The following is a 12,180-nucleotide window of genomic DNA, read 5'->3' as shown; positions in this document are numbered from 1 at the left end:
AAAAGCTGTTTCTGAAGCAAAACCAAGAAATGTGAATGAATTGTGGAATGTTGTTAAAGAATCTTGGAGTGGAATAACAGCTGAAAGGTGCCACAGGTTTGTTGACTCCATGCCTCGCAGATGTGAAGAAATCATGAAAAATTCTGGTTATACAATTAAATACTAGTTTAGTGATTCACAGGATTGCTAAAAAAAAAAAGAAGCAATTTGAACATAATAGCTTTGTTTGTAGCATCAACAGCAGATGTTACTAATATTGTGAACACAGGTCCCTTTTCTACTTTTTTACTAATACTAGCCCAATTTCATAGCCTTAAGAGTGTGCATATCATGCATCATGCTTGGTCTTGTTGGATTTGTGAGAATCTACTGAATCTACTGGTACCTTGTTTCCCAAGTAAAAATAAGAAATATACTCAAAACCTGGTTTAATGTTTTTAGTCACATAGCACTACTATTATTCTGAACACTACTGTAAGCTGTATTCTCTGGAGTTAAAAAAAAAAAAAAGCCTCTGGAAGAGGAAAAAACTTATAAGCCACACCTTTTTTCTGTATAATTCACTTTTATTTGGGAATTTTTGTCATGAAGCCTTTGTCATGAAGCTTAAAATTGAGCTCAGGTGCTTCCTGCTTCTACGGATCATCCTTGAGATGTTTCTACAGCTTAATTGGAATCCACCTGTGGTAAATTCAGTTCATTGGACATGAATGGGAAAGGGGCACGCCTGTTTACATATTTGGTCCCACAGTTGACAGTGCTTGTCAGAGCACAAATCAAGCATGAAGTCAAAGAAACTGTCTCTAGACCCCTGAGACAGGACTGTTTTGAGGCATAAATCTGGGGAAGAGTACAGAAACATTTATACTGCTTTGAAGGCCCCAGTGACTACAGTGGCCTCCATCAACTTCAAATGGAAGAAGTTCAGATCCACCAGGACTCTTCCTAAAATGAGCAATAAGGGGAAAAGGGCCTTAATCAGGGAAATGACCAAGAACCTGATGGTCACTCTGTCAGAGCGTTAGCATGCCTCTGTGGAGAGAAGATAACTTTCCAGAAGGACAAACACTTCTGCAGCAATCCACCAACCAGGTCTGTATGGTAGAGAGGCCAGACAGAAGCCATTCCTTAGTAAAAGGCACATAGCAGCCCACCTGGAGTTTGCTAAAAGGCACCTGACAAAGACTGAACTCTTTAGTGTGAATGCTAGGCATTATGTTTGGAGGAAACCAGGCACCATCCCTACAGTGAAGCATGTTGGGGCCAGCACCATGCTGTGGGGATTGTTTTCCAGTGGCAGGAACTTGGACAGTAGTCAGGATTGAGGGAAACATGAATGCCACAATGTACAGACACATCCTGGATGAAAACCTGCTCCAGAGTGCTCTTGACCTCAGACTGGGGTGACGGTTCATCTTTCAGCAGGACAATGACCCTAAGCACACAGCCAAGATATCAAAAGAGTGGTGTCAGGACAACTCTGTGAATGTCCCTGAGTGGCCCAGCCAGAGTCTAGACCTGAATCCGACTGAACATCTCTGGAGAGATCTGAAAATGGCTGTGCACCGACGTTCCCCATCCAACCTGATGGTGCTTGAGAGGTGAGGTAAAGAGAAATGGCTAAAACTCCCCAAAGATAGGTGTGCTGAGGTTGTGGCATCATATTCAAGAAGACCTGAGGCTGTAACGTGCTGTTAAAGGTGCATCAACAAAGTATTGAGCAAAGGGTGTGACTATTTATGTATACGTGATTCCTTAGTTTTTTTTATTTTTAATAAATTTTCTAAATTTTCTAAAAACCTTTTTCATGTTGTCATTATGGGGTGTTGTGAGGATAATTTTGAGGGAAAAACAAATAAATTTGGTCCATTTTGGAATAAGGCTGCAACATAAGTAAATGCGGAAAAAGTTAAGTGGTGTGAATATTTTTTGGATGCACCGTCAATGACATTATTAATGCATGCATCGTGATTTATAAAAACAAAGTCGTTAAGTGGTGATGTTACAAGCAGTGTGATGTCATCACTTAACAAGCAACTTAGGTGTATTCTGGAACTGCCCCGGCCAAGTCAGTCAGAGGGCAACCATTTGGGCAAAGATCAAGGTCAATGTGATCAAATGTCAGATAGCCACAGTGCCTAATGGATTCATGTCCATGGACACTATTACAAGTAGGATGAATTGAGTGAGAATCAGAATAGCCTTTATTTGCCAAGTATCTGCAAGAATACAAGGAAACTGACTCTGGTTTGAACTGTACTTTCTCTGTACGAGCATGTATAAATATACACTAAACACTGTGACTCAGTGAGTGAGTCAGTCAGAAAAATTACCACAAGTAATTCCTTTAAAACTATTGCATATTCAGCTGTAAAATTTTGGGTTCTAATGGATAAAGTTGACAACCAGTGAATCTCCTATTTTATGCCATATTGGCATGTTTTAACATTTAAAGTAAAATAAAGGCAGGCAGGCCTATCAATTTGCTGGTGAAAGCTTGACGTGAACTGCAGGGTCCTGGAGGCCACTGTTGCTTATGTTCTATCAGTAGTCAAATATGGGGTTTCAACCAGAACTGAAACAAAACTAGTGCCACAAGTTGAGGAGTTTAAGTATCTTGGGGTCTTGGAGTGTGCGATTGATCGACGGATTGGGGTGGTGTCTGATGTTTTACAGACACTGTACCGGACCATTGTGGCGAAGAAGGAGCTGAGCCAGAAGGTGAGGCTCTCAATTTTGATTTATGCTCCTATCCTCACCTATGTTCATGAACTTTGGGTAATGACCGAAAAATAAGGTTGCAGCTACGAGTGCCAGAAATGAGAGTTCTCTTCCGGGTATCTGGGCTAACATTCCTGGACAGGGTGAGAAGCTTGACTATCTGTGAGAGACGTGGCGTTAAACCGCTGCTGCTTCTTCACACCAAAAGGAGCCAGCTGAGGTGATTTGGGCATCTGGTGAGGAAGCCTCCTGATTATATCCCTAAGGAGGTCTTCCAGGCACATCCAACTGGGAGGAGGCTCCAGGGAAGACCCAGGAGATGCTGGAGGGATTATATTTCCCAGTAGGCTTTGGAACACCGCTGGATCCCCCAGGAAGAATTACAGGACTTGGCCAAGGATAGGGAAGTGTGGAATGAGCTGCTTGGTCTGCTGCTACTTAGACTTGGTGTCACTGACCGAACGGTCCCCCCCAAAAATCAGCCCGCCCTGCCTTCACTGCGCCTTCACTGCGCGTGCGTCATTTCGAAGCATCGGCAGCAATTCACTGATTATCGCCTCGTTTCTGCTGAAAACTGCACTCCAATCATCATCTATCTCAGTGACAGATATCATATGATATAAGCTTTTGTACAACAATCATTTCCACATAAATTCAGGATTATTTCATAATAAAAGGCGGGGGAGTGATCAGAGCACCACTTCTGATGTGCTGCTGCACATATGTCATTTCGAGGCACCAGTAGCACTCGCCGATTGTCGCCTCCTTTCTCCTCAATGGATTTCAAATCATCCAAGCAAAGGGACAATATTGTTTTCCTTATTTTAAGACAGAAGCTAATCTTAAAATAAGAATTCTGTCTAGTTTTAATGCACATTTTGATTATTCAGTGCCTAGACATTTTGCTAGTTTTGAGAATTCTAACCAAGTAAATTTTTCTTACCCCATTGGCAGATTATTATTATTATTTATTTATTTATTTATTTATTTTTGCTTAATACAAGACAATTTGGCTAGATTTCGGATTATTTGGCTTATTTTGAGAGGGATAGTTTTTGCAGTGTACATAATTCATCAATACAGAACATGCAGACTGCAAAAAAAAAAAAAAGTGATGTGATATAGGAAATCTGAGCTCAGATTCGGGTTCAGCACCCCAAAATTACCCTGAGTCAGTTCTCAAAGTCCACGCAATAATTTTATTTTTTTAACCAGTGTTATTTAAGTCCATGCAAAAATTGCTCCCTATCTTTCAACATTAAATAAAGTAGTAATTAACTCCTGGGTTTTCTTCTACCAGCCAAGAAAGATTAATAAAACGTGACTCAATATGTTTGGAATAATCCTTCTAACAAATAACCAGTCAAAAGACAAAGACGCAGCCACCTCAGTGGACATAACAACAGCTGGGAGAAGAACACAGAGAGCTAAAAGGTGACAGTATGATACATTACATTGCAGTGAGGCAGCGCCACAGACATGATGTCCTCTGCGTTAACCTCCAGCATGCGGACCGTCTGTCCTGTACGGGCATGTTTAGCTTTGACGGCAAACTTTGTGATGAGTCCATTGATGCGGTGTGGCAAGAACCAGGTAACCACCACAAAAGTGTGATTCTGAGCGAATGCTGTCAAGTTGGTCACGAGTCCAGGAGCTGCATAGAACACATAGACACACACTGTTAAGCACCACACACACATCAGAGAACAATGTTACATGTACATAGATACCCACGGGACTCAGCGGTTTTGGTATATATAGGTTTGCTGAATGCCCCGATGCCTCCTGAGTTTTCAGCTGCTACCTAAAGAGACGCAGACATGAGTTAGTCGCAAGTAAACTATGTTCATGTCAACAGTGCAGCCAACACATTCTGCGTACGCTTTAATCTCTGAGATCGGAACAGAGACAACGTATTCTAAGAGGTGATCTCACTGATCCCAGTAACATGGAAACAATGAGAAACACACTCATTAACATGTACACCTGGTCTGAGAAAAGACCTATTAATATAAAGCTATGAAATGCTTTTATTCTGAAGGAAATTCAGCAAATGTTTTGTGAGCAACGGCGGGAAAAATATACACAATTGATGGGTAACAAAGACTGATCAGAGTTATACAGTCTGATTACCACAGGTAGCGAGGACCTCCTGTGGCGTTCTGTGGTGCACCTCGGTGGCCTCAGTCTTTTGCTGAAGGTGCTCTGACAGGACGTCAGTGTGGCATGCAGGGGGTGGGAGGTGTTGTCCAGGATGTTGAGCAGTTTTCTCCTGTCCGATGAGCTTGTTGAGTTTGTTCATGTCAGCTGCCTTCGGCCTGTTGCCCCAGCACACTACAGCGTAGAAGATGATGCTGGAGACCACTGAATGATAAAGCATCTGCAGCATATTTCTGTAGACATTGAAAGATCTGAGCCTCCTGAGGAAGTACAGTTTGCTCTGGCCGTTCTTATACACAGCATCTGTGTTTACAGTCCAGTCCAGTTTGTTGTCTATGTGGACACCCAGGTACTTGTAGTGGTCCACAATGTTCACTTCTGTTCCATTGATGGAACAGGCTTTTCGTCTTCTGAAGTCCACCACCAGCTCCTTCATCTTAGATACGTTGAACTGCAAGTGGTTGAGTCCACACCACTCCACAAACCTCTCCACCACACTCCTGTACCCAGTCTCCTGGTAACTGCTGATGCAGCCCACAATGGCAGAGTTGTCCAAAAACTTCTGCAGGTGGCAGGACTGTGACCAGAACCTGAAGTCCGAGGTGTAGAGTGTGAACAAGAAGGGAGACAGGACCATCCCCTTTGGTGCTGCTGTGTTGCTCTTGATGGTGTCAGATGTAATGTCCTGAAACCTCACATATTGTGGGTGGCTTGTGAGGTAGTTGGTAACCCAGGCCACCAGTGAAGTCTCCACCTTAATGTAACGTAGCTTATCACTGAGAAAGTCAGGCTGGATGGTTCTAAACACACTGGAGAAGTCACAGCATGTGACTCTTACAGTGCTGCCTGCCTTCTTCAGGAGAGAGTAAGCTCTGTGCAGCATGAAGATGATGGCATCCTCCGCTCCCCTGTTGGGCTGGTACTCAAACTGCAGGGGTCCAGCGATGGTTCCACGACTGTGCAGAAGTGCTTCAGGACGAGCCTCTCAAGTGACTTCATAACATCTAATGTTAGGGCCACAGGTCTGTAGTCATTACATGTGTTGGGGTTCTTCTTCTTGGCCACAGGGACCAGACATGAGGTTTTCCACCGCACGTCAGATATATCATTTTTAGATGAAATAATGAGGTGCTGCCATTGTGCTGAGTACACACAGGTAGACATGAAATGCAGTAATATGACACATACATTCACTCACTCATACACACACACACACACACACACACACACACACACACACACACACACACACACACACACACACACACACACACACACACACACACTTATAATCACTGTGTGTATCAACCTCACATTCTATGAAGGTCAGAGGGGGTTAATGAATTCTGGAAACTAATAAGCGTGGGCACATTCAAGCTCAGTGACAACAGGCAGTGGAAAGAGCCGTGGCTGATCCATAGATCTGTTTACCTGATTAATAATGCAACCAGGATCAATTACCCCTATTCAGCCAGATGAAGAAAACTGTGCCAGACTGTGGGATCCTCACAATAATACACACAAATTCAAGACAGAACTCCATGAATGTGAACATTACCTGGATTAGGTAGGTCGACCCTGAAGTGAAGTCTGACAGCAGGGTCTCTGGTATATCCAGGAACTTCAACACCTGTGTGAATGCGGAGTCGGGGTAAGGACACACCTCCTTGTACCTACAAGACGAGATTAAACGTTCATATCAGATCAGCTTACATCTCACTAAACTTAAACACACTGGAGAATTAGTAAGGGCATTGTGTGTTTTTGTTGAACTCTGTTGCAAAACTGTCGAACAAATTTGAAAGACAGAGTCATGCAAACACATACACATATTTGAGTTTTTCCTCTATTGAAGTAAATGCATTTTGATTTGTTATTCTTGTTGTTGCTGCTGCTGCTGTTATACAGAAGTGTGTAAATGTTTTAGGCCTGTACAAATTAAAAAAATATTCTACAAATCAAATATTATATAGGGGAAACCGGGGCACAGTGAATCACAGGGCACAGTGAATCAGTGAATATCTGCAAAACTACATGTATATTTGCAGCAGTTATGCCATATTTTTATGCATAAAGACATCCCCCTTATAAATTAATGTTTTGTTTTTGGATACTTTAAGGGTAAAACTAAGTGGTAAGTGAAGTTAGTTGTTTCCTATCAAATGTAAATTTTGTGGTTGTCATTGTATTTATTTCTCACAACAGAGGAAAGGTGGCCCAAAAAATTGTTATTAGTTAGAAGACTACCCCATCCAACTGATGAGCATGTGTTATGTCTTCTCCAGACTATCAGCTATTTGATAACATGACTCATGTGTGTCACATGCACCCGGGGCACAGTGAATTGGGGCACAGTGAATCAGTCTAGAAAGTGATTTACTAAGCCCCAGTATCAAGTGGATGACAAATATTACTTGTTGAAGCTTATACATTTATTTTTTCCATGAATTATTTCCATAATTTGTGTATATAAACAACTGTTTTCATGTTTGAACAGAAATTATGACAGTTGTATTTATAATAGTTTCTAAAGGACTTATATCACTATATAAGACACTCACACATTACATAGCTGGTTTACTGGATTATAGTTTGTATATGCATCAGCATATATTTAATAATTTTGAAGAAATCTTTATAATCATGTGTTTTGTCATTATATTATAAGTTGAGTCGCTGTGCTACGGACACTGATTCACTGCACCCCGTGAATTAGTGTCCAGGGCACAGTGAATGAAAAATCTTAAAATCGATTTTAAACACCTGTAAAATGCACATGGGGAGAAATAGAAAACACAGTCTTATAAACAATAACTTGCTATATCAAATCCACAATAGAATGACATAAACCTATGTATAATGTGCCATTAAACATGCTGCCACAAAACATGTCTGATCCACTGTGTCCCACCTTCCCCTATTGATAATAAAATATAAGCAAGTAAAATATGTGACCATATTTTATCTAAAACAACAACATAAATTTACAGGCTGTTTTTGTGTTGTCATGTTACAGGAAATACACCCATGCAGAAATCTTTTTTTTTTTTTTTTTGTCTCATGAAAGTGAAGTTTGTAACTTCAGAATTACCATTTCATTTTACAATTTTTGTTGAAACAGGAAGACTTGCACATTTAAAAATGTACTTATTTTTTGTTTCACTCTGGTTGAGAGGGGACAAATCCTAAATTTTTTGTGAAATTTGAAGGTGCCTAAAACATTTGCATAATGCTGCAAATACCTGAATTGCATATTTTCTAACACACAAAAAAGAAAGAAAAAAAGGAATAGGAGAAGCAACAAAGAAAGACCTGATGACGTAGTCAGTAATATCAACAGCGTCCGTTGACATGTACCAGGACAGCATAATACCATTGGAACCCACTGGGTCTCCTTGTACACCAAAAGGAGCAGAGGGCACTGAAAAACAAGAGGGCAGGTCTTTGTGTGAAGAACACAAACACCTAGTCGAAAAAATACAGCACAACCAATATGATTTTTTTTTTGGCGGGGGGGGCAACGCCAATATTAGGGTGTTAAAATTTGCAATACTTAAAAAAATGGCAATCATTCTTAACATTTCATGATCAAACCCTTATGCAGAACAAATGTAACTGAGGCTTTATTTATTTATTTTTACAGTGTAAACATGAACTTTAGAATAAATAATTATAAATAAAACCAACAACCAACCAATGTTGCCTCCACTCAGACTTGGAGTCACCATGTCGCATCACTTAACATTTGCACAAAATAGACTTCTTGTTTATTTTGGCTCCACCTAGCTGGTGGTATTGCCACCACTTGTCTCTGTAAGCCACTACTCTGATTGAAAATGAATGGCAGCTGGTCGCTTTGCCTCTGTCTCTTGTAGCTGATGGGGGCCTCGGCCATGTTTGACAACAATGTAATACCCCTGTCACACTGGAGGCCCGAATGAGCATGAATGCAGACCAAATTAAAATTTCCTGGCGAGCAAGAGAGAGAGAACAAGGGTGTGTGCAACTGGGGGGGGGGGGGGGGGGGGGTGCAGCGCTGTACAATGCTTTAATGTCAGGACCTGCCTTGCCTCTCCTCTGGTTTATGTATTTTATCCAATATATGGCTTGATGTATGTAAGCCAGGGTCCCTTGATCATGGGTTTGCTGCAATGCACCGCGGACTGGTGGCTATTACCAGCAGTAACGGCTGTGGGTGTGAACATCGGTGATCTGATGATTGTAATAATCTGATCACATGTAGTGTATCAAATGCACTACAGTGATGTGATAGTCAGGGGACCCTGGTTTACATGTAATCGGTTCATGAGTCTTTCGAAATCCAGCAGTGAGACACAACAGGTCTTCAAAAGAGAGGACCACAACGCTCGCTCTGCCATGCCCCTCCCCTTGCTTGCCTTCCACCCAGACCTTGGGTGATGAACGGACCGCACACGTGCAGCATTCAAGGTGTATTCTGCATATTTCTGCTGCATTCTGTCGGCATTGTGGGGATTTGTGCTGTGTTCTGGCCGCATTCGACCTGCATTCTGGATAATCATACTGTGTTCCACATGCATTTGACCTGGATTCAGGAGCTGCTGCACGTCAAATGTGGGCACACATTCTGGGTATTTGAACTGCATTCGTACATGGCTGTCCGGATGTCTGTCCCTCCCGACTGCACCTCAAAGTTTGGCTTTTTTCCCATTTATCTGATTCGGCCTCATTCGTACCTGTTCATGCTAAGTGTGACGGAAGCTTAAACAATGCAATACAGCAGAAACTCTGCATTTTTCTCTCTTGCTTAATGGCAGCTCCAGCAAATCTAAGGACTTTTGAAGGACAGTGTTGTCTGTCTTACAGTGAGTCTGTGAGCGCATGTTTCAGAACAAATGGATGAATACAGCCTCACACAGCGGTGGCATTTCACTGACATTCACTGCAGAGCCATTCATCCTGCAATTCAAAAGCTCAGGCTAAAGTTACCTAAGAGGACAACCCACACACACACATTTACTGTACTCAGCTTTTCTTCAGTGATCCGAATGTTCTCGACAAGGACTGACTTAAACAGCAGAGGGCAGAAGAGCGCCTGACTGTACATGGACACCACCACAACACCAACAACAAGGCCTATAAGTGCAGAAAAACAGAAAGTTTAAATGGACTTTACCCTTCTGCTGAGTACTGATCATGCGGCTGACTGCAGGGCTGATGTTGGAGGATGACTTTGCTGTGACGAATACTGTGTGCTGTGTTCCCGGAATTAGATTCACCACGTTACCCTGGAACACAGACACCTGATTACAATACACACCACACATGTCGCAAGCACAGTAATAACATACTATTAGATTTCATCCATTTGGAGCATCCCCTTAAACTATACTCAACATTAGAGCACCTGTTTTCTGCCAGATGATCTGTTTTTGTGGAAAAGCCATTTGAAAGCCTGCACATTTTTGTGCGTAATAATGGCTAAATGCAAATTTTCATTCATCAGTCTGTTTGTTTGTGAGGGTGCCTGCAGTATTTGCCATCAGGGTGCACTGACAGATTTCTTAAAAGCAATCTCATAAAGCAAATAAACTCACACCAAAAAAAAAACAATGTCATGTTTTTGTGTGTGGACTGTTTATTTGTAGAAATATTGCATTCACATTTGAAGTCATGCTGCATTCACATGTTGCCTGTATTTAGCAGACAGTAAATTGGATGTTATATTATTTTCCACCACTGCTGGCTGCGAGCGCAACAATCGTGCACTGTGACCTGCTCTTAAAAATTTTAAGTTTGCAACTTTTACCACCTGTCATAGCGACAAGGATAAACTGGAAGTTGTTTTATCTTTAAAGATGAGAAAAGATGGGCAGAGAGAAGATGGACTATTTAGAGTGAGTGTTATCCACTTTTAATCAGGTAAATGTGAATAATTTTTGTGATTTTTGTTTGTTTGTTTGTTTGTTTGTTTGTGAAGTGGAAAAAGTTGCATTAGTACCTTTGAGATTTTTTTTTATTATTGTGAGTAGAAAATGACAGTGATACTCTTCGGCAACAATTGTTGCCAGTGGGGCAAAACGGATTAAAGCTCAAGTTTCCTGTTTTAATATAACACTGAAAATGCTGTATCTTTTAATGAAGTATATGATTGTCCATCTTGTTAACACATCAAAATTAAAATGCTATAAAAATAAAGATTATGGTTGTTGCAGCACCAGGACTGACTGACTACAGGCAGCAGCACCATATAAAAAAAATTAAAGAAAAACCAACATAAAGTGTCTTAATAAGGTGTTAGACCACTACATGACATCAAAGTGGGACGACTTGGGTCTGAGACTGTGCTGGCTTCCAGTAGGGGTCGCTACTAAGGATTATTAACTTTACTTGCTCGGTCTGTACGGGAAAATATCAGACTGAGGTGTTTTCCGAGGTGTTTTTTGGACGGACCTCGCCAACCCTTGGTACTGTCAACACCTCAGTCTGATATTCTCATACAGACTGAGCAAGCGAGGTTAATAATTTGTTTATTATATTGCTATTATATATATATATATATATATATATATATATATATATATATATATATATATATATATATATATATGAACACGCAAAACTTATGTTATCACCTGAATATGAAAGCAGCTGTAATCAGACCTGTTCACTTTCTTTGCCTCCATGAAGAACTTGCTAGATTGTCAACGTCATTAGCTGGTGTGTGTTTTTTCCGATGTTAGATATTTATGGAGTATGTCCATGTCCGACTTGGATTTTTTTAGCCGTGTTTTTAGCTTTCTGGTTTGTAACAGGTTTTCAATCTGTTCTTGACTGTTTGAAGCTATGTTTTCATCTTGGTCTTAATTGCATTTTGCATGTCCACTTCGAGCTCATTTGCTGTTAATTCCTCCATTTTCTTTGTTTGCTTTTTGTTTTGTTTTATTTTGCACCGTGAAAATTGTAAACATTTTCGCAAATGTGATACGCAATCTGGACTGAGTGTCATGGTAACAGTCTAATATGGTAAAATATCAGACTGGAAATCAGCCAATCAGAGCGTGTGTAATTTTGTAGCCATATAATAAGTATATGTTATCACATGTCTGTTTATGTATTATGTCCAGCATCATGCCCGATGTATCTGTATCAGCCCGGACGTGCTGATACAGATACATCGGGGCATGATGTCCACCCTTACCACATCCAGAAACCACCTGGCAGCTCCATCCTCAGCATCCGTCTCCTGATATACACCCTATCACTCCTGTGCACAACCTCAAATAACTTTACTCTCCACTTTCACTTTCTCTCCAATCC

General features: G+C 41.1%; 1 protein-coding gene across 1 annotated transcript in view; it reads right to left on the bottom strand.

Annotated features, from left to right (window-relative positions):
• ptprq (protein tyrosine phosphatase receptor type Q) overlaps nucleotides 1-12,180 on the bottom strand; it is a 140,886-nt gene that overhangs the window by 111,735 nt on the left and 16,971 nt on the right. The window contains 5 exon segments of the mRNA XM_034175490.1: nucleotides 4,176-4,375; nucleotides 4,456-4,525; nucleotides 6,440-6,554; nucleotides 8,194-8,302; nucleotides 10,037-10,163. Of these exon segments, the coding sequence (XP_034031381.1) occupies nucleotides 4,176-4,375; nucleotides 4,456-4,525; nucleotides 6,440-6,554; nucleotides 8,194-8,302; nucleotides 10,037-10,163 (621 nt within the window).

The sequence above is a fragment of the Thalassophryne amazonica genome, chromosome 8, assembly GCF_902500255.1.
Source record: "Thalassophryne amazonica chromosome 8, fThaAma1.1, whole genome shotgun sequence".
Classification (NCBI taxonomy): domain Eukaryota; kingdom Metazoa; phylum Chordata; class Actinopteri; order Batrachoidiformes; family Batrachoididae; genus Thalassophryne; species Thalassophryne amazonica.
The sequence above is the reverse complement of the archived record's forward strand: the minus strand, read 5'-3'. Positions and strand labels throughout refer to the sequence as shown.